At 45.9% G+C, this 26,032-nt stretch overlaps 1 protein-coding gene across 2 annotated transcripts in view; it reads left to right on the top strand.

Moving 5' to 3' along the window:
- Arfgef2 (ARF guanine nucleotide exchange factor 2) overlaps nt 1-26,032 on the top strand; it is an 89,484-nt gene that overhangs the window by 44,816 nt on the left and 18,636 nt on the right. For both annotated transcript variants that reach the window (XM_071609006.1, XM_027946399.2), the window contains exons 16-31: nt 74-279; nt 2,076-2,160; nt 2,300-2,471; nt 3,133-3,284; nt 4,331-4,459; nt 5,713-5,871; nt 6,637-6,784; nt 8,244-8,343; nt 12,112-12,152; nt 12,253-12,422; nt 16,594-16,745; nt 19,517-19,689; nt 20,988-21,148; nt 23,085-23,215; nt 23,324-23,453; nt 25,880-26,015. In XM_071609006.1, the coding sequence (XP_071465107.1) occupies nt 74-279; nt 2,076-2,160; nt 2,300-2,471; nt 3,133-3,284; nt 4,331-4,459; nt 5,713-5,871; nt 6,637-6,784; nt 8,244-8,343; nt 12,112-12,152; nt 12,253-12,422; nt 16,594-16,745; nt 19,517-19,689; nt 20,988-21,148; nt 23,085-23,215; nt 23,324-23,453; nt 25,880-26,015 (2,245 nt within the window). The remainder of the gene's footprint in view (nt 1-73; nt 280-2,075; nt 2,161-2,299; nt 2,472-3,132; nt 3,285-4,330; nt 4,460-5,712; nt 5,872-6,636; nt 6,785-8,243; nt 8,344-12,111; nt 12,153-12,252; nt 12,423-16,593; nt 16,746-19,516; nt 19,690-20,987; nt 21,149-23,084; nt 23,216-23,323; nt 23,454-25,879; nt 26,016-26,032) is intronic.

Raw genomic sequence — 26,032 nt, 5'->3', positions numbered from 1 at the left:
CCTGATCCCGGGGGCAGTGTCCTCTGCTGTGGGTTCTTATTTGAAGTGAGCGAGTGTGTTCCGCGTGTTTCAGACCCAGGTAGGTGATTTTCTGGGAGACAGCACGAGGTTCAACAAGGAGGTGATGTACGCCTACGTGGACCAGCTGGACTTCTGTGAGAAGGAGTTCGTCTCTGCCCTGCGGACGTTCCTGGAAGGTTTCCGCCTCCCTGGGGAAGCCCAGAAGATTGACCGGCTGATGGAGAAGTTTGCTGCTAGATACATAGAGTGCAACCAGGGGTGAGCCCGCCCTCCAGCCTGGCGCCTCAGCTTTTTGCCTCAGGACACTAGTCTTGATCTGCTTGGGGTGTGGGTTTACTTTCTAAAACAGTGCCAAGCAACTAAGGTTTCTGTTCACTGCAGACCTGGCTTTGTGCTCAGGGATTGTCTCACAGCAGCCTTGTAGTGTCCCCATTCTGTTGACAAGGAGATTGGGGAACAGGGGGGTTAAGTAACTCACCTGAGATGACACAGCTAAAGCCCAGGCTATTAATATTAACTACTTCACTGTTTTTTTGTTTTGTTTTGTTTGGGTACCAGGGGCATCGTACCACTGAGCCACACCTTTATATTTTTATTTTGAGACAGGGTCTCACTAAATTGTTGAGGTTGGCCTCGAACTTGTGGTCATCCTGCCTCCTGAACTGGCCACCCTAGTTTAAAAAGTATAATTTTGTGAGTTGAGAGGAGGTAATTGGGTGCCTCTTTTCTAATCAAGAATAGCTCCCTGATTTAATGTATGGACTAGATCTGAAGGTTTTGGTTTTGTTTGGTTGCTTACTGATCAACAAGCTATAGAAATGGCTGAGTAATTTCAACCCCCACAAGTATGTGATTGCATCTTGAGTTCTTTTTGATGGGTGGCTGTCTTGCATGCCCTGCACCTGGTCAGTGGCAAGCCTGGGTGGCCTCCCTGTTTTATAGATGAGCTACTTGTCAAAAACTAACCAGCTAGTAAGCAGCTGGGCTGAGCCTGGGTGTGTCCTAACTCAGAGGTGCGTGCTCTTCCCACCACTCCAGGAGTGGATGTCTGAACACACTGGATTACGTGAGGATGATGAGGAATTATTCAGTGGGAACATTCTGATAATAATTTTGCCTCTCAATTCCATTTTCATATTAATTGGTCCCCTCCTCTGAGTGTGTGGCCAGCTGTCCTCAGGAGATGACCTGAGCAGCAAAGGTGGCATCTGGTTCACTTTACTGTGAAGGCATAATTAGATGTCACACCCTGTATGGACCTGGAAACCTTGCTCTGTTATCCCTGCTCCAAGTATGTGCCCCAGTTGTGTCTCATTGTGTATCCTTGACACCCCTCCTTTTCCTATTGGGGCAGTTAGGACAGACCAGTTTTGCTGGCCACGTGTTATATGAGGCTACACATCAACTTCTTTGTGTCTTTCTCTTATTGTGTAAGGCAAAAAAAGCATGGCCCAGGGTGTTCTGCAAGGTTTTTTTTTTTTTTTAATTTGCGCCAGGCATGGTGGCCCTGTAATCCCAGTGGCTGAGGAGGCTGAGGCAGGAAGATTGAGAGTTCACAGCCAGCCTCAGCAACTTAGCAAGGCCCTAAGCAACTTAGTGAGACCCTGTGTCAGAACAAAAAATGAAAAGGGCTGGGAGGGGCTGGGGTCATAGCTCAGTGGTAGAACGCTTGCCTAGCACATGTGAGGCACTGGGTTTGATCTTCTCAACACCACATAAAAATAAATAAATACAATACAAGTATTGTGTGCATCTACAACTAAAATTTAAAAAGCAGGGGGCTGGAAACGTTCTCAGAGACCTCCCAGGTTCAATCCCCAGTACCAAAAACAATAATAATAATAATAAAATAACATTGAAGCAATTTTCTTCAAAGAAGCCTAGACTCTAACTAAGACATATCCTTAGTTAGCTGTTTCCGTGCTCGTGATGGTGAAAGCATGGCTACTGTCACACACTAGGCTCCAGGTGGAGCACGGGCCGCCTCCAGTGAGCACTGTGCCTTCCAGAAGCGTCCGTGCCACTGTCCTTTACATGAGGCTCTTTCCTTGCAGGCAAACTCTGTTTGCTAGTGCCGACACGGCGTACGTCCTGGCCTACTCCATCATCATGCTCACGACAGACTTGCACAGCCCTCAGGTACTCGCTCCAGGGGCCCGGGTTCTGTGGCAGATAAGGAGGGAGGTTTGGGCTAACGACTTTTGGGGGGAGGGACTTTGTATTATTTGGGGGCAACTGAATATTTTTTAAATGGTCTTTATATTCTTTAAAATTTCAGGTAAAAAATAAAATGACAAAAGAACAGTATATTAAAATGAATCGGGGTATTAATGATAGTAAAGATCTACCAGAAGAATATCTCTCCAGCATCTACGAAGAGATAGAAGGCAAGAAAATTGCAATGAAAGAAACAAAAGAGCACACCATGGCGACCAAATCCACCAAGCAGAGTAAGGTCCAATGGCAACAGGGCCCCTACGCTAGCTCTGCGGGGTGTGGTTAATTAGGTTGGTGGTGAATTAATTTGCATATCTGAGTAGGAAGTATCTGAGTAGGAAGTGTGATTAATTATTATGATTATGATTATGTTGGTTCTTTCATAATATCACTATCTTCCTAAGTTTTGATTAGGAACAAAAAGGAATTTAAAATAAGTAATCAGGGAACTTAATTACCTTCCAAAAACATATTCCTTAAAACTTAGCTTTAATTTCAGTGGTGATTGTGCCATACTTGATTAGAATTTGATTAATCAGGGACCTGTGAAGCTGTCAGTTTCTCTGAGTGGCAGTGGAGTGCAGGGTGGAGAGTGCAGGCCTTGGACCTGTGCTGCTGGATCAAGTCCCAGTAATGGCTGGCTGGTGTCTGTGTGAGGAGGGATTCTTGAACTCCATAGGCATTCAGCAGAGAATGGGGTCTTTGGTTAATTAGTGGTGTCTGTGTGACCTTGAGCAAGTCTCCCAACTTCTCTGGCTTGTTTTTTCCCAACTGTAAAGTGGTGATGATATCTATAAGGCCCATGAGACGGAGCGGTTGCTGTGCACCTTTTAAGTGGCTCCTGGCATGGGCTGTCCCCAGCCAGCTGCCGCTCACGCTCAGGCTTCTTTGCAGACGTGGCCAGTGAGAAGCAGCGGCGGCTGCTCTACAACTTGGAGATGGAGCAGATGGCTAAAACGGCCAAAGCGCTGATGGAGGCCGTGAGCCACGCCAAAGCCCCCTTCACCAGTGCCACACACTTGGACCACGTCCGGCCCATGTTCAAAGTGAGTGTTCTGAGGGGTTAGGCGAGTCTGGCTAGACCCAGTGCTGGACTTGACCGGCTGGAAGGTGACGTGCAGGATCCCAGTGTTAAGGAGATGGCAGGAGGAAAGGCCCAGTTGGGGTGCTTCCTGTCTGAGCAGGAACTAACGCAAGTCTCTCGTGTTGTCCTTTGGTGATGCTGGGAAAGCTCCAGCACCACACTGGACTCTGCCATCAGACCATCTGGCTTTGAGTTCTGGCTTTGTCACTTTGTCACTGTATCACCTTGGCCAGTTTACTCCCCCTCCCCGTTCATCATCTGTAAAATGGGGACATATAAGATTGCTGAGAGGGCAGCCAGGGAGTGGGTTGAGTGAATTAATAAATAGTTATTTGGGCCGTAGAGGAAAGGACAGTGTAATTGGGACATCTCACCTCAGTGGCCTCAGTTTATCAGATGAGTTTAGGTGAAAGAAAAAGACAGTAGATGAAATCTGTATTTTAAATATATCTTTAGAAGATACATGTTCTGCCTACATAGCACATCATTTTTTATAAGTTTTTATAAAAACTGTTACTGTCCTGTTAGGTAATTAATTCTGGACTTCCATGACCTTATTTCTAAGGAATTCATATGAAAGTTGGAGGAAAAAAGTAAAGTCTAGATAATTTGAAGTGGGAGCCTTTCAGTAAACTCAGTTTATAGTCCATATGTCTCTTGCAGGTTTTATTTTGCACCATTGGTAATGGCTGGCTGGTATCTGTGTGAGGAGGGATTCTTGAACTCCATAGACATTCAGCAGGGAATGGGGTCTTTGGTTAATTAGTGGTGTCTGCCATATACCCAGGAGGGGCAGTGGTGCTCATCCTTCCTTTTGAATCGAGTGTTCAGTAACTAGCAAGCTTGTAGTGATAGGGGGGACTATCTTACCTTGGGAGGGGGATAGATTGAAATCTAAATAGCAGTGAACCTGACACCCCAGCTCTCCCCCTAACCTACAACATGTCCTGCAAGAACACTTCCCACGCTGACATTCTGGCTATTATTGAAACCTGCCTTCTCTGGTAGCTGGTGTGGACGCCGCTGCTGGCAGCCTACAGCATTGGACTGCAGAACTGTGACGACACTGAAGTGGCCTCCCTGTGTTTGGAAGGCATCCGCTGTGCCATCCGAATTGCCTGCATCTTTGGGATGCAGGTGAGTGGAGTGTGTGTGCGCTCTGTTCCTGTAGAGTCAGCGAAAGCCAGACACTGTCGGAAACTTCTCGGTGAGCCAGCATCTTAGCACACTGCTGGCTTCTTCCCATCGCTCTGTGTTGACCACAACCCCATCAGGGGAGGATGCTGGAGATTTAGATCAAAGCCTTTTTTTTTTTTTTTCCTTCAGTGCTGAGGATTGAACTCAGCACTCTGCCACTGAGTCACATCCCCAGCCCTATTTTAAATTGTATTTAGAGACAGGGTCTCACTGAGTTGCTTAGCACCTTGCTTTTACTGAGGCTGGATTTGAACTCACGATCCTCCTGCCTCAGCCTCCCAAGCTATTGGGATTACAGGGTGTGCCACCACACCCAGCCTAGATCAAAACTTTTTTTAACCATGAATAGGACCCAGGCTACTTGATGCCTGACTTACTGCCTTGGCACTTAAAATACGTTTATTCTGAGGGATGTAGCTAAATGGTAGAATGCATTGCCAGTATGCATTTGACCTTGGGTTCAGGCCCCAACACCTCCTGCAAAATTGCTTTTTCCTCCTAAAATCCATTTTTATTATAATTTCCCATTTTTTTCTCTGGCAAAACATAGTTGAATGCAAAGTGAATGTCTGTAAATCTTTTTGGAATCTTAAAAAGTTCAGTGAATAGATGAAATACAATTCTAAAACTGTTATGGAAGTTGTCATAGAAGGTTGTCAGTCCTTTGCATTACTTTCTAAGTCAGTAATAGTTTTACCCATTTGTTTCAAACAAACAAATAAAACCCAGTCTTCTATTCCCCTTCATTTTACAGTTAGGTTTTTTATTGTGCCAGGCTTTAAAGTCAGACAGTCATGGTTTCAAACCCAGCTCTAGTGCTTCTCTGGCCCTGTGCCCTGGCCCAGCTAACTTGTAAGACATTGCTCATATCCTTACTCGTACACTTGAGAAAATGAACTGCCTCACAGGATTGTTGTAGATACTAGAATTTATATATTGGCTCTTGGCCTTCAACAAATCTTGGAACACAGGACAGGTCAGCGTGCTTGAGGTCAGGTGGATTGAGCTAGTTCTCAGGCATGTGGCAGTGCCCAGGGAGCCTCAGGGGTGTCCAGTAGCAGGACACCAGCACGGATGGTGTGCTGATGTGCAGAAAGCCTGCTGTGTGCTTGTGGACATTCCTTCAGCCCAGCCCCGCAGACGGGAAGGTGGCTGCACTGGGCTGGACTCGGGTTCTCCTGGGTTTCTTGCAGCTGGAACGAGATGCCTACGTTCAGGCCCTGGCTCGCTTCTCCCTGCTGACGGCCAGCTCCAGCATCACAGAGATGAAGCAAAAAAACATCGACACCATAAAGACACTTATTACAGTGGCTCACACGGACGGCAACTACCTCGGGAACTCTTGGCACGAGGTGGGTCTTTTGCCTTTCCCAGGGCTGCTTCCTCTGGGTCTGTTCCATTTTTCCTGAGAGCAAGCCTAACTTCCTCATGAATCTGAAAGATAGCCAGGAAGACGGTTAATAATGCTCTCTTACACTTAACGCAGGGAAGAATGAGCAACTAGGGTGCAATGCCAAGAAGTGGTGAGTGCTCAGGAGACCTTTACATAGGACCAGGGGGTGGTGATGGGAGCGGGGTCAGGAGAGCCGGAAGCTCTCTCCGGGGCTGATCTGGGAATCCATGTAGGCACTCCATGTAAGGAATGGCAGGAGCAAAGGCCCTGGGTGGGACCAGCGGTGGCAAGGTGAAGAGTCCTGTGCAGGCCAGGGAGGCTGGTGTGTTGTGGATGGCAGGGCAGCGGATGGGGTGGGGGCAGGGCAGACTACGTGGACGGGATGGAATCCTCTGCTCCACTCAAATTGTTTCCTCTGTTGAATCCGTGCCAAGTTATATAAACTTCAGTATGGCGGAATCCCAGCATACCAACTTTGGTGCATCAGTGTCTGTTTTTAATAATTAGAAAGAGGTAGCGTACTGGTGGTCCGTCTTCACAGGACACTTGCCGCTGCTTGGCCAGTCCTTTTGCCCTCTAGGGGAAACACCCTTAGCCCTCAGTTTGCTCTCACGTGGAAGGCGCTGGGTTCAGAGAATGCCTGGATGGCTGGCGTAGCTAGCAGCGCCCTTCCAGCCTGCGCCCTGCGTGGTGGGAGCTCATGTCTTCACTGCCCTTTCCTCAGATCTTGAAATGCATCAGCCAGCTGGAGCTCGCTCAGCTGATAGGAACCGGGGTGAAGACCCGCTACCTGTCTGGGACTGGGCGCGAAAGAGAAGGGAGCCTGAAAGGCCACGTGTTGGCAGGAGAAGAGTTCATGGGCCTCGGCCTCGGTAAGACAGCAAGCCCCACGGCTGGCCGCCACAGACTTGCAAACTAACCGGCATGAAGCCCTTCTTGTCTCGTCAGGACTGTCCCGTAAACCGTCTCTTCCTTACGCGCCCGCTGACAGCACGTCTGTGAACGCAGGTGGACGTGCTGCCTCAGCTCCTGATTGTGCTTGAATGTTGAGTAAAGTGTCTATTTTACCAAAATCCGCAGGGTGCATTACTGTTCTTTTTGTTCCTGTAACATCCCGGGAGGAAGCCTTCGTGCTTTCTGAAGCCCACGCCAGTTTCTAGTGTGAGAGGCCACACCTGTGGGTCTCTAGAACTTGGAGAGTAGATCCGGCATCTCATCATGTTCCTGGGGGCTTTGTTAAACAGGGTGCTAGCTCAAGTGGAGTTATTTCTGGCTCCACAGTGGGTTAAGAGATTCTTCTGTCAGTGATGTACAGAATAACAGATGGTCAAGTTCTGAGCACTCAGCTTCTATGTATATATGAGTGTGTGTGTGTGTGTGTGTGTGTATATAACTTTTTTTTTTCTTTTTTTTGGTGCTGGGGTTTGAACCCAGGGCCTTGGGCATGCGAGGCAAGCACTCTATCAACTGAGCTATATCCCCTGCCCCTCTGTTTATATTTTAACTCAGTTAATCCTCTTAACAACCCAGTGACATTTTGAAGTCTTATTCTCCCTGTTTTGTGATTGAGAAAACTGAAGCCCAGGGTGAGTGACTTGAGCAAGGTCACATGGCAAGGAAGTAGCAGAGGCAGGGTTCAAGCCTCGCCATCCAAATGCAGGGAAGAGGCTGCTAGAGCCTGTGTGTGTGTGGTTGATAAGAAGATGAGAGTAATTTGTCTTCACTGTACCTTCACCCTCTCCCAGTCTGGGGATTGAACCCACACATGCTAGGTGAGCACACCCCCAGCCCCTCTCCACTTATTTTGAGATAGGGTCTTGCTAAACTGCTTAGGCTGGCCTTGAACTTGCAATCCTCCTGCCTCGGGCTCCAGAGCACAGGGGTTGGAGCAGCACAAGTCAGCAGATAAAAGCCTGGGCTCTCGGGAAGCAGGGATGTGACAGACCCACCTCTCAGGGTGCTTGTGAGGGCGGCTGCACTGACACTAGAGCACGCCAGGCATCCAGCAGATGGGAGCCATTGCGGGTTCCGGAGCTCTGCGTGAGTGTCCGTTGAATCTATTTAGTTTTCTTAAACATGGGCCTTCAATACTATAAAAAGGTAAAATACTGTAGAGATTGGGAGGTGGCTGGTACCAAACAAGAGAGCTTGTAATAAGGGCGTGTTTTAAATACCAAAACATGTGTGATTGTATTCTGTCATCAGTGGGTTTTTGTTTTTGCCTGTGGAACCTTCTCATTTCTGCCCCTTGTCTGCATGTTGATGCAAAGGATACTTTGTTGTAAATCCGTGCCTCTTTGAAGTTTGCTAATTTTGTGCATCGTGTTCCAGGCAATTTGGTGAGTGGTGGCGTGGATAGAAGACAGATGGCCAGCTTCCAGGAGTCTGTGGGTGAGACCAGCTCACAGAGTGTGGTTGTCGCCGTGGACAGGTAATGATTCTCTTCTCTAGTAAGGCTGGACTACCCCGTGATTTGAATGGGGTCCTCTGTGTAGTGACTGGGCATGATGACTCCTAATTTGTTGGCTATGCTGTTGGCTCTAGAAAGACAAAAGATGGCGGGGCTGGGGTTGTAGCTCAGAGGTAAAGCACTTGCCTGACATGTGTGAGGCACTGGGTTCCATCCCAGGAACCACATAAAAATAAACAAATAAAGGTATTGTGTCCATCCTACACCTACAAAAATATTTTTTAAAAAGATGGTGCACATGACCCAACTATCAGTAACTGTTACCTTTCTTCAAATTTTGACCTTGAATTGCATTGTGCCTTTTTAAAAATTTATAATTTTAACATTGTAACATCACAATTTTTTTTTTTTTGCTTTTGCTCATACTGATGTTTAAATTACCATGTTTTCTTAGTGGAAGTTACTTTTAAAAAATCTCAGAAGAGTTTGGGATTGAAAGCATACTCCTGAGTGAAAATTGGCCCAAGTTTGAGTTTCCATGAATTCTTCCTCAAAGCCTTTCCACTATTTGTTTACTTGAAACTTGGCCTAACAATCCAGGAGAGAGATAGATATTCTTATTTGAAGATACTTGTGATGTTCAACTGCTTAATAAAATAGGGATTTCCTTAAAATCAACAAACTCCTAAAAATTACATTGAATGAATATCAAAGGAACCACTGCTTATCCTGTTTAATGACCTCTTCCAGGACATTAAATATAGTTAGTTCTGGGGTGTTAGCAGTACAGATTTTTAAAATAATTTGGATTATTCTTGGAATAATCTTTTACTGTTATAAACTTTTGTCTGCTTATTTTAATCACCTTAAATGAAGAAAAGCATTCAAATAAAGGCTTTAATATTTTAATCACCTTGTTCCAGTTGCTTCTTTGCTTTATTTTTTCAACAAAAATATTGTCTGTGACATAATTTTGACAGTTTTCCCCCAATCCTATTTTAATTTAGACTTACAGAACAACAACAAAAAATCAATTTTTATGAGTCAGGGTCTCACTGTGTTGCCCAGGCTGGCCCTGGGCTCAGTCAGCCTCCTCCCTCAGCCTCTAAGTAGCTGGACTACAGGCTCGTGCCCCTGCACCTGATGGGTGAAGTGGGTTTTCCCGTTATCTTTATTTGTTTTCCTGTTTCTCTGCCTTAGCCAGACAGTAGACAATAGAGATCTTGCTCAGTACCTTTTTCTGCTGTACCTTTTTTTTTTTGATCCATAGCTCCCATGCCATTGGATATGGTTGTTTTAAAATGTACAGGTTAGAGAGTGTTGTAGTGTGCTCAGAGTCGTGTGGCCATTACCCCTGTCTAGTTCCCTACCAGTTACCACCCCACCCCACAGACAAGCCTCATGCTCATTCGCGTTTGCTCCCCACTTTCTGTTCCCCCTCCTCATCTTCTCATGCCTCTGGCCACTGCTCTATTTTATATAGATTTTCCTGTTCTAAATATTTGAATTGTCTGTTTTCTCTTTAATTCCTTCTTTTTTTTTTTTTTTTGCTTCATTCATTTCTTCATACAGTCTTAAGTTATTCTCTAGTTTCCTTTCCACGTGAAGGACTTCCTTGAGTATTTCTCACAGGGTAAGTCTGCCGGTGAGGAATTGTCACAGTGTTTTTTGAGCCCCCCCCCCACTTCGGAATGTCTTCCTTCTTCATTTTTGAAGGGTAGTCTTGCTGGATATAGGATTCTTGGTTGATGATCTCTCCTTCAGCCCTTGAACCATTACATCCCATGCTTTTTGGCCTCTGTGGTCTCCTGTAGAAACGAGCTGTTCATCTTCTCAAGGGAGCCTTGTCTGCGATGATCTGCGGCCCTGCTGCTTTCACGATTCTCTTGCCGTCTCTGGCTCTCAGAGGTTTGATTATGATATTTCTGGGTGTGACTTTCTTTGGGTTTATCCTCGTTGAAATTTGTTTAGTTTCTGAGAGGTATAGATTATTATTTTTCATCAAATGTGGGAAGTTTTCAGCCGTTATTTCTTCACATGTTCTTTTAGTTCCTCTCTTCTGGAACTTCCATTATGTGCATGTTGGTATGCTTGATGGTGGCCTATACGACTCTGAAGCTGTTTGGTTTTTAAATTTTTTATTTCGGCTCATGACATCAGACAGTCTTATTTGACTCATCCTCCAGTTTACTAATTTTTTTTCTTCTTCCAGCTGAAAACTGTTGTTTAGCCTCTGTAGTGAATTTTTCATTATAGCTTTATTATTTTCAACTCCAGAAGGTTTAATCAACATTTTTCCTGTCTCTTTGTTACTATTCTCTATTTGGTGAGAGATTGTCCTTACGTCTTTCTTTAATTGGACATAATATCCTTACTTCTTGAGACATAGTCAAAATAACTAACCTAAAAAAATCTTTCTAGGCCAGGCACAGTGGTGCATGCCTTTAATCCCAGTGGCTTGGGAGGCTGAGGCAAGAGAATCACAAGTTCAAAGCCAGCCTCAGCAACTGTCTCAAAATTTTAAAAGGGCTGGGTTGCTCAGTGGTAGAGCAACCCTGGGTTCAGTTCCTGGTACCAAAAATAAAAGCACTTTGTCTAGAAAATCTTACGTCTGGGCTTCCTCAGGGGCACTTTCTGAGAGCTGATCCTCTCCCTATGAACCAGCGTCCTTTCTTGCTTCTTTGCGTGTCCTATTTTTCTGTTGTTGAAAATTGGACATTATAGTAACATGATGGCGACTTTGGGGCTCAGTTCCCAGCTCCCAGCCCAGGGGCTTTGTTGTCATCAGTGCAATTTGTTTAGTGACTTTCCTGAACTAACTGTGTAAAGTCTGTCTTCTTTTCCACATGTGGCCTCTGAAGTCTCCACTGGGTTGGCTTTAATGCTCAGATTCCCTTTGCTGCCTTGGGCCTTGGTTACGTCTCCCAGCCTTTGCGTGCTGAGGACTCTGGACATGTTGGGGGTGCTCCTCAAATGCTCTGCCTTTGCTTTCACCTCTGGTTCATGCAGGACTCAAGGCCGCCTGCAGATGAGAGCCCCTTCTTATCATAGTCTCCTGGGTGTGCCAAGCCCTGCACCCATGCTGGCAGTCTGCATTCCCAGCAGCCCGTGGGAGCTTTTCCCAGCCTCCTGTGGCCGTCCCACCCCTGCTTTTCCTTGCAAGTCTTTGGCCAGGTGCTTGTTGTCCCGACTGTTCTGCTGCCTCCTGGCGAAGAGCTGGCTGCTCCGAGTAAGGACTAGGTCAGGTCAGATAATGGGAGCTCTTTGAGAATGTGTTTTGAGAACCGTGTTCTGCTCCTTCCAGTGGCTGTGCAGGACGCTTTGGTTGTAGGCTTCCTGTTGAGCTGGGGAGGTGAGGGTAGGAATGGAGGGGGCTGAGCCACCACAGCACTCACCATTCAGATCAAGATTCAACCATTTTCTTAAAAAACAAAAATAAAAACACCCCGCAGATTTTTGTTAGCTTGCAGTTAATTTTAAAAGTTTCACTGTGGAAAAGTTAATTTTGATAATTTTGGCCAGCATTCTTATTGCTCTTACTGAAGAGCAGCTTTGGGGAGGTTCTCACTCCACTAGTCCCCACTGCCACCAGGTCACCTCCCTTCCCTGGGGAGGTGTCTCTTCCTCTTGTACTCGGGGTAGACTTTTCTGCTCTCTCACTGACCAGTTCTTTTTGATTCCTCATCACTGATTTTTGGTGAAGGGCCAGATTTGAAGTCTTTTCTCTCTGCCTGCTCTAAGTATTTGAGAAACTTCCGTATCTAATTTTTTTTTTTTTTGTCTCCCTAGAATTTTTACTGGCTCTACCAGACTGGATGGAAATGCAATAGGTATGTACGTGACTCGCCTGTGACACTGCAGAAGCCTCATGTGTGACCATCCCACTGTTACTAATGAGGCTTTGCGTGTGTTGTTGGCTCTGGCCTGTAGTTGACTTTGTCCGCTGGCTGTGTGCTGTGTCCATGGATGAACTGGCTTCTCCCCACCATCCTCGCATGTTCAGCCTGCAGAAGATCGTGGAGATATCCTACTACAACATGAATCGGATCCGACTACAGTGGTCCCGGATATGGCATGTGATTGGAGATCACTTCAATAAGGTAACTTTTATCCCACATCTGGGATGGAGGCAGACAGCATTAAGTTGCTAGACAAATATCTCCGTACTCGAAAGCTTTGTGAAATCCTGGAATCCCTCCTTACTGATCTGAGAGTTATGTTCCATATAGTTTTACCTTCAAATGTCACAACTTCTTGTATTCTGACTCCTGTCACCACTACTCTTTTGAAACTTTTGTTGGAAAAAATTAATATTTGTTTTGGTTTTTTTTTAAGTTTTTTTTCTTTTATATTTATTTTTTTTTTAGTTTTCGGCAGACACAACATCTTAGTTTGTATGTGGTGCTGAGGATCGAACCCGGGCCGCATGCATGCCAGGCGAGCGCACTACCACTTGAGCCACATCCCCAGCCCAAACATTGGTTTTTAAATCAGAAACACACAAAAGACCAATTGATAACTCTTCTAAAACTCACGATTGCTGGGAGTAAGCCAGAATGAACTTTCTCTCTGCTACAGGTTTTATTATGCACATACAGAAATTTAAAATTCAAATATATACTTTTCCAAAATAAAAAAATTGGAGGGGGAACAGTCAAAAGGATCTAAGTGTGTTGGTGTGTATGATGTCATTTGCTTCCTAATGGAGATATAATTGCTTACTAATACTGTTTTCCTACCAAAACACATTTCATGATCTTGAAATTTTTTCAGGCCTAGAAATGCAGAGTTATAACAGATGCTTGGAAATAGTTTTAATAAAAAACAATTCAAGAGCTGGTGCTGGGGCCCAGTGGCAGAGTGGTTGCCTAGCATGGGTAAGGCACTGGGTTCCATCCTTAGCACCACATACAAAAATAAGCCAATAAAATAAAGGCATGCTGTCCATCTACAACTACAAAAAAATTTTTAAAAAGCAATTAAAAACAGAATGTCAAAAAAAGTAGGCTGCCACTGGGGTATAGCTATAACAATCACTGGGTCCTGGTAAATGATTTGTAGCCTCTACCAATTTTCATGGTGTGAAGGTCTCCCTGTGGCTGATTTGAAGCTGGCAGCATAATGCCAGTAAGCGTGGAATAGGGAAGTGTGGGGCACCATTCGTTCTCAGGCGGTTGCTCACCTGCTCCAGCATCCATTGTGGCCATTTTATCTTTACAGCAGCTCTTGGCAGTCTGTGTTTCCTTATTGGCTCACATCAAGACCCCTCTGTGTAACAGAAGAACTCAAGTGTCTCCTGGGGCAGTGGACTCTACCTATGTGGGTTGGCCCACATTTTATGATACAGTAGCTGATGGGAAAGGGTCAGGCCATGCAGTGGGTCAGGTTCTTGGGGGTGGCATGGTCACTCTCTGGAGGTGGCCCTGAGCAATGGCTTCAGTCAGAGGGAACATGTGCATCTAAGGTAGTAGCCCCTCAGCACCAGCTTTCTCACTGAGGGTGCACAGGCTCCTGCTGGACCACGGAGGAGCTGTGAGCTTGCTTGAGGAAGACAGTGGGAATCATCACCATTGCTGTGCCTGGTCCAGGCCGGTGGCAGCTGAGCAGAACAAACACTGCTCGTTCATTCCACAAGATGTTTTGGCTGACAGCTGTCCTCTCAGGAACGACTGTCCAGAAGAGCGTTGATGAACATTCTCCCAACTCCTCCAAGTCTAGATATCGTTTTCATTGGGATTCTGTTGGGAAGGAACGTCATTTTGAGCAAGTTACTCTTCCCACCTGTCAGGACTCATGTGTGCAGTTCTCAGTTACCCGAGGGCCACTCACAGGCAAACTTGAGACTTAGGCTGGCGGGTAGTAATTAGATATGTCATGGTTGTCAGCTTCATTATAAATGTCTGTTCCATCTAATCAGTGCTGGTAAACCAGTCATGGAAAACTCAGTCCCTCACTGAGAGACTCTCAGTTTTTCTACTTTTTGGAAAGATGTTCTGCTTCCTGCTATGAACTAGGCCACATAACATTCTCATGGGTCTGAAGAAATGTGGGGGTGGAACACAGCTCTAACCTAACTCTCAGTACAGCTGTAACTTAACAAGGTGAGGCTCTTCGTCAGAAGTAGCAGCAGGTGCTGCAGCCTGGGCCAAGCGAAGCTTCACAGTGAGCGTGGCCTGTGCCAAGGCATCTGTTTTACATAAATTTTTAGGAGGAGAATATTCTTATATATAGTCTCTAATTGCATGAACATTATAAAAATGTGGTCCCTTTAAAAGAACTTACAACTGAAAATACTTTTGACCACCCGCACACACAGCAGGCCCTTCCTGAAGCGGATTATTCTCATCAAGTCAGGAAATATCTTTCCCCCGACAGACATTGTTATGCACATACATGTCTGTGTGCTGATGGGAGCATAGAGAGCATTGTCTTGGTTTCTTTACTCTAAATGCACTGTTCGGCAGTGTTCAGGAGGTTCACGTTGTGCAGCAGGTCTCCAGGACTCCACATCTTGTGAGACTGAAACTGTCCCCATTATACACAAACTCCCCATTCTCCCCTCCCCTTACCCCCTGGCGGCCACCAGGAATTTCCTTCCTTTTTAAGGCTGAGTTTACTGTCTTAACCATCAGACAGTAGTCTGCATATATGCACATACCATTAAGTAGCCGTTTTCATATTGTTGTTTCCAGTTTTTCTGAGTATAAATGATATGCTGCACTGGGCCTGGTGGCACAGGCCTATAATCTCAGCCACTCCAGAGGCTGAAAGAAGATCTCAAGTTCAAGCAAGCCTAGGCAACCTTGTGAGACCCTTTCTCAAAATAAAAAAATAAAAAGGGCTGGGGATTTAGCTCAGTGGTAGAGTGCCCCTGAGTTCTATTACCAGCATGGGGGAAAACAACGATGTTGCTATATAACTTTGGTTAAAAAATAAAACACTTTCAGGGACTTGGAATGTCGTTCAGCAGTTGCCTAGCATGCATGAGGCCCTGGATTTTATCAGGCACCACAAAACAAAAACAGCCTTGTTCAGATCAGACCACATATTAGCAAAATTTCTCACGCAGGTCTGCAGGATGCCCCTAGATCCCTTGACAGTGGAACTGGTGGGAAACACTGCCCTGCTCTGCTTTTAGGGATTTTTCTCAAGGGGAAAGTCTGAAATACCCCAACTGACTATATGCCCATAACTCTAGTCTCTAAAGGGAGGTGAATCAGAAATAAGTATAATTCTTAGGAAATTGAAAAGCTTAGTGTTTCTGTAGGATTTTCCAGGGCTGATGGTGTATTCACTTATAGTCTTTTGCTTTAAGTGGCAGATACTGGGAAAGTATTACAAGTCTTTCTAAGCCTGGTATGTGGTGCACACCTGTAATCCCAGCTACTTGGGAGGCTGAAGCAGGAGGATCATAAGTTCAAGGCCAGCCTTAGCAACGTAGTGAGACCATCTACAAATAAAAAGGAATAGATGTAGCCCAGTGGCAGAGCATCCCTGGTTCAATCCCAAGTACTGGAGTATGGGACAGGGAGCTTTCTATAGACTGTAAAGTCTTTTGACCCCCTCATATATTTTTGGGTAAAATTAAATAGTACCTAGAGAGTTGTAAACTAGATGCAGAATTTCATTTTGCAAGATGAAATCTAGAGATTTTTTATTCCGAATGTGTGCTCCTGAACTAGACCTTTAGAAATGGTTAAGGTAAAGGCCTGGTGGGGTGTGGCTTATCAAGGTTCAGTCTCTAGCAGGGGGTTTGTATTTTATTTAGAGAGACAGGGTCTCACTGAGTTGTTTAGCGCCTTACTTTTTGCCGAGGCTAGCTTTGAACTTGGGATCCTCCTGCCTCAGTCTCCCAAGTCACTGGGATTACAGGCATAAGCTACCGTGCCTGCCAGCACTTTAATTCAAAGTGTAATTCTGGGTCTGGGGCTGTGGCTCAGTGGAAGAGCACTCACCTAGGGTGTGTGAGGCCCTGGGTTTGATTCTCAGCACCACAGACAGATAAATAGATAAAATAAAGGTATTGTGTCTATCTACAACTAAAAAAAAAAAAAAGTTTTATTTAAAAGAAAATGTGATGCTGGCCTTTCTTTTCATCATTGTACTTAGATAAAATAGGATAGATTGTGGCCAAGAAATTGCATTTTCTTTCTCCGTGGGTATCTTTTCCCAGAGTGCTTGTTTTGCGGGTAGGGTGTCCATCTTTGACATTTGGAGCCACAGCCACTGTGACACTGTCCCTCTTTCACTGCACTTCCTGTTCCTGCTCAGGTTGGCTGCAACCCCAATGAAGATGTGGCCATCTTTGCTGTTGATTCGCTACGGCAACTCTCCATGAAGTTTCTGGAGAAGGGTGAATTAGCCAACTTCCGTTTCCAGAAAGATTTTCTGAGGCCCTTTGAGCATATTATGAAGAAGAACAGGTAATGTTTATTGCTAAGGAAAACCCTTTGTCACATTCCCCATTGGGGTCCAAAAATCCCTCTCTTGTTGACTGAACAGATTGTGGTTCATACCACTTGTCACCAAGGTCTATGAGTATCCCCTCCCAGAAAGACAGGTGACACTTATACAACTGGTAGAAATACGTCACATGCTCTTATGGGGCCAATGCTGAGAGAATTTAGAGAAAGCCACTCTGGAAGAAGTTCAGGAATTAGGTGACCCAGTGTTTTTGCCCCAGGGAGACGATAAGACAGGGCAGGTCCCCCATCCCTGTGAAGCAGTCATTTACATGTGTTGTTGGCCCGCACTCTGCTGGGTACCATGAAGTGCAGAGAACACAACAGTGAAAATTCTCAGTTTGGGGGGCTTTGAATTGATGAAAGTTGCAGCTACGCAGTGAGTACACAGGAGTTCCATGTACTATCCTGTCCATTTTCCTACATGTTTGAAATTTTCCATAATAAAATCAAAAACCAAATTTCTGTTTACATCCCAGGGGAATAAGCAAACCTGGATAGCAAGCCAGTGGACGGGTGCTGTGACCAACGTTAGATGGTGGCGAGGAAATCGGGGTGCGGCCCTCCTTGCGGGGCAGTCAGCTCTGCTCTGTTTGGCAAGGTGGCCCTTAGGCAGGACCTACGGGAAGAGAGGAGCAAGCCCAGAGCAGCTCTGTGCCATCTTGGCAAGAGGGTGGGGTCAGGGCGCTGAGCTAGGGCGGTTGCCCCATGGCAGGCCAGCTGGCTTAGTGAACACGGCAAAAAGTCATAGAAGATGAAGTCCCTCCCAGGGCAGCAGGGTGCCTGCATCATGTAACAACTGACCGCCTTTGCAAGCACTTTGGCTTGCTCTGGGTGAGAGGCGGAAGCTGAGGAAGGATTCTAAGGAGCAATATAAAGTGGTGTGACACGTTTTAAAAGCCCCCCTGTGTTTATCCATGAAGATGAGAAGCAACAGAGGGAGTTAGGAGGCCACCGCAGACTTCTAGGTTTGCACAGGGCGGTGGTGGTGTTGGACTGGACTCTGAGCATTTTGAAGGGGAACCGCCAGCACGGGCTGATGGGTTGGCTGCAGAGTATGAGAGGAAAAGTCATCAGGGTGACTCGGGGCATGGCCCTTTGAGTCGCCCTCCTCCAAAAATCATGCTGCATGTCTGCAAAGACAAGGAAGCTGACAAGCTGGGAGGCTTGAGGCCAGATGGGACTGTGGGGTCGTGACTCAGACAGCAGAAGTCTCCTTGGCGTGTCCTTCTCATGGGGTCTGTGTTCTTGTCTTATTTCTCGTTTTAAGAGACTCCAAGTCAAGCCCATTTCAGAATCTGATGTCACCCTTGGTTTGGGCCAAGTGCACAAAATAATATGCTTCTCTGCATGGAAACACAGACAGTTCTGGGGAGACTGGAGACCTCCATGGCTAAGCAGTGTGCTCTAGCCTCCTGGCTCCAGAACCCCTGTGCCCTGATGTCCTTCCTTGTCCTTTTCCTGCCCACCCAGCATTTTCAGAGGGACAGAATGAGCTAGAATCTCACGTTGCAGCCAGCTACTGTCACTCAGACTGCGTCTTGCTGTAGCATTTGCAAAAGCACTTTGATAAAGTGCATCAGAAACCTTAGCGTCTTGTGCCATTTGACACAGCAGTCCCACACCTCCATAGCTCTCTCAAGGACTTAGTTGGAGATACAGTAAAACACTGTGAATCACACAGAATAGTTCTTTAAAGAACAAAATACCTAACTGTTCAAGTATTAAAGCCACAGCCAGGTATATTGCTTGACTGTGAAAAATGTTGGGGAAATTCTTAGTTTATTGTACTTTATCTGCATTTTAAAAAACTTATTATCGAGGCTGGGGTTGTGGCTCAGTGGTAGAGCGCTCACCTCGCACATGCAGGGCCCTGGGCTCTATCCTTAACACCACATAAAAATAAATAAATAAAGGTATTATGTCCAACTACAACTAAAAAATAAATATTTAAAAACTTATTGTTGTCATATATCACTTTTAACAAGTGGGCAAAATCTGCTATAACATATATGTCGTTTAAGGGCTGGGGACATAGCTTATGCAAATCCTGGGTTCAGTTCCAGCACTACACAAAAATAAAATAGAACGTACATGTACATGCCAATCTGCGGCGTGTCTTCAGGCCACACTGTGTTTAACTTGCCACTGTTTGAGGATATGGGCCATTTTTCAATGTTCAGGTGTTGTTTGGTAATAATTTAAAATATTGCATCTTAAATTATGTATATGTGTGCTCCAATCCATGTTTATATGTTGATGATATCCCTGCCCAAAAAATCTTGGAGAATAGAGACCAAGAATTTAGTAACAGTTCTCTCTGGGTGGCAGAACTCTAAGTACATTAGCTTTAATGCTTTGGACCAGAAAACCCAACCAATAGTGGCTTCAGCCACAGGCTGTACACTGTTGACTCACAAAGTCAGGCAGGCAGTCCCAGCTCTGGTTCCTAAGCCCTGGTGGCCTTTGCAAACCAGGCTTACTTCAGCCATCCACAGGGTCGGCTTTTCGTCAAGTGTGTCCTGGTGGCAGGACAGTAGCACTGGTGCTGACATCTTGCTGGATTCAGGATGGAGCAAGAGGAAAGGGGCAGAGCCTAAAGGAGTGTGATCACCATCTGCTTCCAGATGTGCTTTTACCCATGCTGCCTGTGAGCGACGAGCTGTGCCCAGTTCTCTTCCCACAGCCCCTCCTTTAGCACAGATGACATGGCCGTCCCGTTTCTCCCTCAGGTCTCCGACCATCCGGGACATGGTGATCCGCTGTGTCGCCCAGATGGTGAATTCCCAGGCAGCCAACATCCGCTCAGGCTGGAAGAACATCTTTGCCGTGTTCCACCAGGCAGCCTCTGACCACGACGGGAACATCGTGGAGCTGGCTTTCCAGACTACAGGCCACATCGTCAGTGAGTGCTCCTGTTTCCTCCTCAGATGTCCACTGCAGGTCCCCACAGTGTGCTGTCTGCTACCTGCAGGGGCTTCCCAGCTTTGCCTCTGGGTGGTGTATGGGAGCTGGGCCATGTTCTGGGTGCTTCATGGCAGCCCTGCAAGGAAACTCAGGCCTCGTTGCTGGCAGATCCCATCTTTAGGAATCTGCTGCCTCACCAAAGTGTTCGAGTAACCCCAAAACCAGTGCTCATGGTGCTTTTGTGGTCGTCTCCAAAGGCATTCATACACAGAGCAGCAGAGGACATAGCCCCCGCGTTGTGTGTTCCCGCTGAGGAGGAGCAAGGCCTTCTGTTTTCAGCAGTCACGCAGGAGCCAGGGTCCTTTCTGCAGTCTGTTGAGTGCGAGTTTCCCAGATTCTCCTGCTTTTTGTTGGCGATTTCACTGTTTACATTGGCCCCTGAGAACAGTGCTGGGTGCCAACTAGTGTTCTGAGCACAGAGGGGCTGCAGTGTGTCTCGGAGAGAATGCTTGCGTTAGATGTGCTCCCTTCAGGCCTGCGGTGCCACTGGCTGTGAGTTTAGTTACTGCATCAACAGCACCTATTCAGGAAGGTGTCTTTAAAGAGAAACACCTGCAACAAAGCTGTATAGTGATTGGTTGATGAAAATACAACCAGAGACCTGGAGGAACCCATATTTCTCCTGGGGACAGAGGTTAGTACTTCCTAATTCAGTGTTCATGACAGCTGTAAAGATCACAGCTACTGTGACTAACAGGGACCAACTGTACCGTGTTTCCCCCACTTTACCAAAGAGGAAACTAGGGCACAGAAAATTAAAGCAGAACTGCTTGCCCAAGTCACACATCTGGAAGGGATGGAGCCAGGGCTCCCACCCAGCAATCAGCCTGGAGTGAGGGTGAGTGCAGTGTCACAGTGTCACTCACTGTGGACTGCCCGGGAGGCCCTGGCCTGCCTTTGATCACGTTACCAAAGTTCACTTGGAAATCGTTCGGCCCTCTTGTCAGCTTTGTGCATAGTTGGTGCTCAGTAGGTGTTGAGTGAGTGGCTACTTGGGCCTTTCCATCTCTGCTCCAGTTCAGGACATAGTTTAACCCAAGTTGAATCAGCACTGCATTCTTGAGTAATTTAGGAAGAAAAGTTGTCTTCTAGGATACTGACATGCTTTTCTTAGATTTCTACATAGGTGAGTCTCTGATTGTGTGTGTGTGTGTGTGTGTGTGTGTGTTTTAATTTCCATTTCTAAATCTTGTGCTTCTTTAAAAAAACAAACAATTGTGCCTTGTGTCTCCCCAGCAACCATTTTCCAACACCATTTCCCGGCAGCCATCGACTCCTTCCAGGACGCCGTGAAGTGCTTGTCGGAGTTCGCCTGCAACGCCGCCTTCCCCGACACCAGCATGGAGGCTATCCGGCTCATCCGCTCCTGCGGGAAATACGTCTCTGAGAGGCCGCGAGTGCGTCCCCTCCTAGCTTCTGGGTGGGGTGCAGGTCGGGGCAAACCCCATTCTCCTGGCAGAGCGCTTCCTGGACAGCTTTAGAAGGCGTGTTAGCCCTGGGCTAGGTGTTGTTTCAAACGCTGCTATTGCATGGTTATGCCTTTCAATATAGTTTGTATGTGAAAGTATTTTATTCATACCAAAGTTTTATGTAGCATTGCAAGTTATAGAAGATAATAATACTTTGAGTTTTGTATTTCGTAACAGCTTTGAAGCTCACCTTTCTTTTGAAAGAAAACAAGCCTCCTGCCTTTAGGGCTGGGTCGGGGGTTCAGTGGCAGAGCACCTGCTTAACATGACCAAGGCCCTGGTTTCCATTCCCGATGTCGAGGACAACAACAAAAATCACCTTGCACTTTCTCCTGAAAATGTCTGGGGCTTTTCTGTCCTGTCTCAGCTTTCTGAATGGTTTGGCTTAAGCAACAGCCTAAAGCAAGGAGACTGGGTGGAAAACACACCTGAACTCCGCTGGCCTGTGCAGAGCTCCCCTAAGAATTCTGTACAGAACTGTCCACCCTGTCCAGTCCCGATAGCCACTTAGTAAGATGTGGTTACAGTGAGAGGCAGTGGTGACTGAGTGCTTGGTACCTGTCGGGCACCATTCTGGATGCATCCTGTGGGTTGATTCATTTAGTCCCTGTCTCAAAAAGTGCTGGGATGTGGCTCAGTGGTAGAGCACCCCTGTGTTCAGTCCCCAGCAGTAGGGTCGGGGGACTTGGAGCTCTTCTACGTATTACTTTGCCAGTGTTCCCATTATACAGGTGATTAAATTGGGACCAGAGAACAGAAGCAAGATGTTGTCTTAAAGACCAAGGGTGGCACCTGCCGCAGTGGTGGTGCACACCTGTGGTCCCAGCAACCCAGAGGCTGAGGCAGGAATTCAGCCTCAGCAAATTAGCAAGACCCTGTCTCAAAATAAAAAATAAAAGGATTAGTTCTGTAGCTCAGTGGTAGAGCATATTTACCTAGCACGTGAGAGGCCCTGGATTCAATGCCCAGTACTAGAGGGAAAAAAAGAAAAAGAAGAGGGATGAAAGAAATTCCAATACCATTTTAAGAACAGTTACAGAGCAGAGTAATTGAATCCCAGAGACAGGGAAAGTAGGGGTTTGCATCTAGAATGCGGAAAGACTGCAGGCCCTGGTGGCAGAATCTTGGGCATCTTACTTAAGCTTTTGGAACCCCTGTTGAGTCACCTGTGAAGTGGGGACATTATTTTTATCTGCCTGTTGGGGATTGTTGAGAATTGTTAACCCACGAAAAGCCCTTGAGCAGTTCCTGGCCCATAATAAGCACTTAGTAAATAGTAGCTACTGCTGCTATTATTTTATTTATTTGTTTGTTTTTTCCCAGTACCACAGATTGAACCCAAGGGCGCTTTACCACTGAGCCACGTCCCCAGTCCTTTTTTTGTATTTTATTTAGAGACAGGGTTTCACTGAGTTGCTTAGGGCCTTACTAAGTTGCTAAGGCTGGCTTTGAACTCATGGTCCTCCTGCCTTAGCCTCCCAAGCTGCTGGGATTATAGGGGTACGCCCAACCCTGCTGCTATTATTTTAAAACTCTGTGCAGAAGACCTACAGTATTGCATCATCCTGGATATTTTACTGATACTATTTGATTTTAGTGATCTTCCTGTGAAACACCTCCCGTCCCCAGGGGTCTTGGGGTCTGCCCCCCTTGACTTGTTCTAAAACTCACAGAGATCCATAGGTTCATTGGGAAAACTTCTCCTTCAGACAGGTGACTGTCACTGTCTCTGGGATTCCCCATGGTACCCTGCTGAGTGGGAAATTCTAGGAGAGGAAAATGTGTGGACCCTCAGTTTTGGTGCAGTCCCCTTCGGTTCCTTCTTCCTGTTTGCTTCACATCTAAGATGTGACTGTCACTGTAGGTGCTACAAGAATATACAAGCGACGACATGAATGTTGCTCCTGGTGACAGAGTCTGGGTCCGAGGCTGGTTCCCCATCTTATTTGAGCTCTCCTGCATCATCAATAGGTGCAAGTTGGATGTGCGGACAAGGTGAGCAGGTCCCCAGCGTGGGCGTGAGGTGCGCCTGGCCCACCCTCCTGACCCTGTTTCCTCCTGCTCTCCCCTTGCCCATCCTCTGTGCCTGGCTTGCTTCCCCAGGGGGCTCACGGTCATGTTTGAGATCATGAAGAGCTATGGCCACACCTTTGAAAAGCACTGGTGGCAGGACCTGTTCAGAATTGTGTTTCGGATTTTTGACAACATGAAGCTGCCTGAACAACAGTCAGAGGTAGGTGACAGCGACAGCACTGTGGGCCTGGGGACTGAGGGTTGGAGGGCTGTCCCCTTCATGGGGTTGCATTGTCCTCTGCCTTTGAAGTACTGGGCTTCTCAAGGGGTTCTAAAAACAGAAGCCTCCCCTCCTGGCCCTCCTGGACAGCGTCAGCTAGTCGCGAGAGACTCCCCACCTGGGAGGGACATCACACAGTCTGCCACTTGGCCTGTGGACACTGTCTGCCAGCTCAGCAGCTCCTAGCAGGTTGTCTTAGTTGTTTTGTTCCTTCACAGACTTCTGGGCCACCAGTAGAGAGGGGGTATATTTGGCCCCTCTGTTTGTCATGAATTTAAAGATGGAGAAGATATAAGGCTCTCTGAACCATTCTTTCAAGAACACCTTCTCTCCCTCACCCCAATATGAAAGTAGTATGTGCATAACATGGAATATTGGGTATATGAAAGAATTCATGCTTCTGCCATCCAGACACTAGAATTAACGTTTTGGCAAATTTGCTCCATCTTCTACATGGTCTAAAATATGGTTGAAATCATAGTACGGAGTTTTCTAATCTCACCTCCCCCCTCCTTTTTTGGTATCAGAGATTGAACTCAGGGATGCTTAACCGGGGAGCCACATCCCCAGCCCTTTTTATTTTTTATTTTGAGACAGGATCTTGCTAAGTTGCTTAGGACCTTGACAAGTTGCTGAGACTGGCATTAAACTTGTGATCTCTTGCCTCTGCCTCCTGGGTCAGTGGGACTACAGGCATGCACCACCACTGCCCAGCTGATCTTCTTTAGTTTTAAAATATAAAGTTTTTCCCCATTATAAAACAAATAATATTCATTACAGAAAATAGAAAAAATAAAACACCCGCAGTCCCACTTCTGTGGGCAACCCTTATTAACTCCTCCAGATGCTGTGTTTGTGTGAGACAGACACCTTTTTTTCATTTTACAAAAGCAATTTCCCAGCACCCCTGTGTACTCTGCTTTCTTAATACATGAGAGTTTTCCTGCAACTGTAACTTTTTTTTCCTTTTGACAGTACTAGGAATTGAACCCTGGGCCCACGGTCTCACGCTGGAAAAGCACACTGAGCTACATTCCCAGCCCTCTGACTGTGTTGTGGCTACAAAATATTCCAAGTTATAAATATTCCATGGCTTTTAGGTTGTTTCTAGTTTTTCTTTTAGATAGCACTGAAATGAACTTTTTATGGCAGTGCCAGGGATTAACCCAGGGCCTCAGAGCCATACCCCCAGCCCTTTTTATTTTGAGACAGGGTCTTGCTAAGTAACTGAAGCTGGCCTCAAACTTTAGATTCTCCTGCCTCATCCTTCAGAGTCTCTGGGATATAAGTGCATGCCTCCACGCCCAGCCCTTAAAAGGAACATGTTTTGCAGCGATGCTCGTATTTGTGTTCTTTAGTTCTTTTTCCTTAGGACAGGTAGCCTCACTGCCAGGTTTGTGCATGAATGTACTAAGCCTTTTGATATGTTCTTCTAAACTGACCTCCAAATAAATCTAGCTGATTGCACTTGTCCAGCAAAGTCGAGCGCTCCTATTTCTCCACACCCACTCCAGCTTCTCATTTGTTCCATTATGGTTAACTGATAGGCCAAGACATCACACTGAAAAGTTTTCTTAGTTGTTAGCAAGCTTCATATTTCTCCTTGTATCATTGAGTGTTTATTTCTCCTTCTTTTATGAGTCCGCCCACTGGTTGGTTTCTAAGAAAGTCGTAATATGCTTCTATAAACTGCAACTGACTTTGCTCACTTTTTCTTATTTCCTTTTTACTTGGAAAAAAATTTAGTTTTTAAATAACCAATTCTCCCAGCTTTTCCTTTCTGGCTCCCACTTTTGGAATCACACTTAGAGGCCCTTCCCTTTACCATGTCTTCATAAATATCCCTGTATATTTTTCTGGTAAATTCATGGCATCATTTTTAATATTTAGATATTTGGTGTCAGGTGTAAGTGTTCAGTATAATCTCTTGTTCACTTTTTACTGATCATTAAAACTACCATTTTGAATGACTGTTTAATATTCTTTCATGTTGGTCTACTTAGTTTAATGCCCACATTGCAAGGTGTCAAGTGTACCATGTTTTCAGTCTCGGGATGCCATTGCAGTAAACACCTTTCTTCATAGACTTTTACCCACAAATCTTCACTTCTTCTTCTTCTTGTTTCTTTTTGGTGGCACCAAGGATTGCACCCAGGGCCTTGCACATTCGAGGCAAGTGCTATTATTTCTTTAGGATGGATTCCTGGAAGCAGTGTCACTAAGTGAGTGGGTGTGGACATTTTTAAGACTACGGATAAGTATTGCTAAATCACTTTCCAGGGTAGTTTTGCCAGTGGGATACAAGAATACTGTTCTTGTTGCTGAGAGAGTGGCTTTAAGAATTATCTTTTTTATTGTTCTTCCAGAAATCTGAGTGGATGACAACAACCTGCAATCATGCACTTTATGCTATTTGTGACGTATTTACCCAGTTCTATGAAGCTTTGAATGAAGTGCTTCTTTCTGATGTATTTGCACAATTGCAGTGGTGTGTTAAACAAGGTATTCTTTAAGTCTTT

This window comes from Marmota flaviventris, chromosome 2 (assembly GCF_047511675.1).
Source record: "Marmota flaviventris isolate mMarFla1 chromosome 2, mMarFla1.hap1, whole genome shotgun sequence".
NCBI lineage: Eukaryota > Metazoa > Chordata > Mammalia > Rodentia > Sciuridae > Marmota > Marmota flaviventris.
This window is presented reverse-complemented; position numbering and strand designations above follow the sequence as displayed.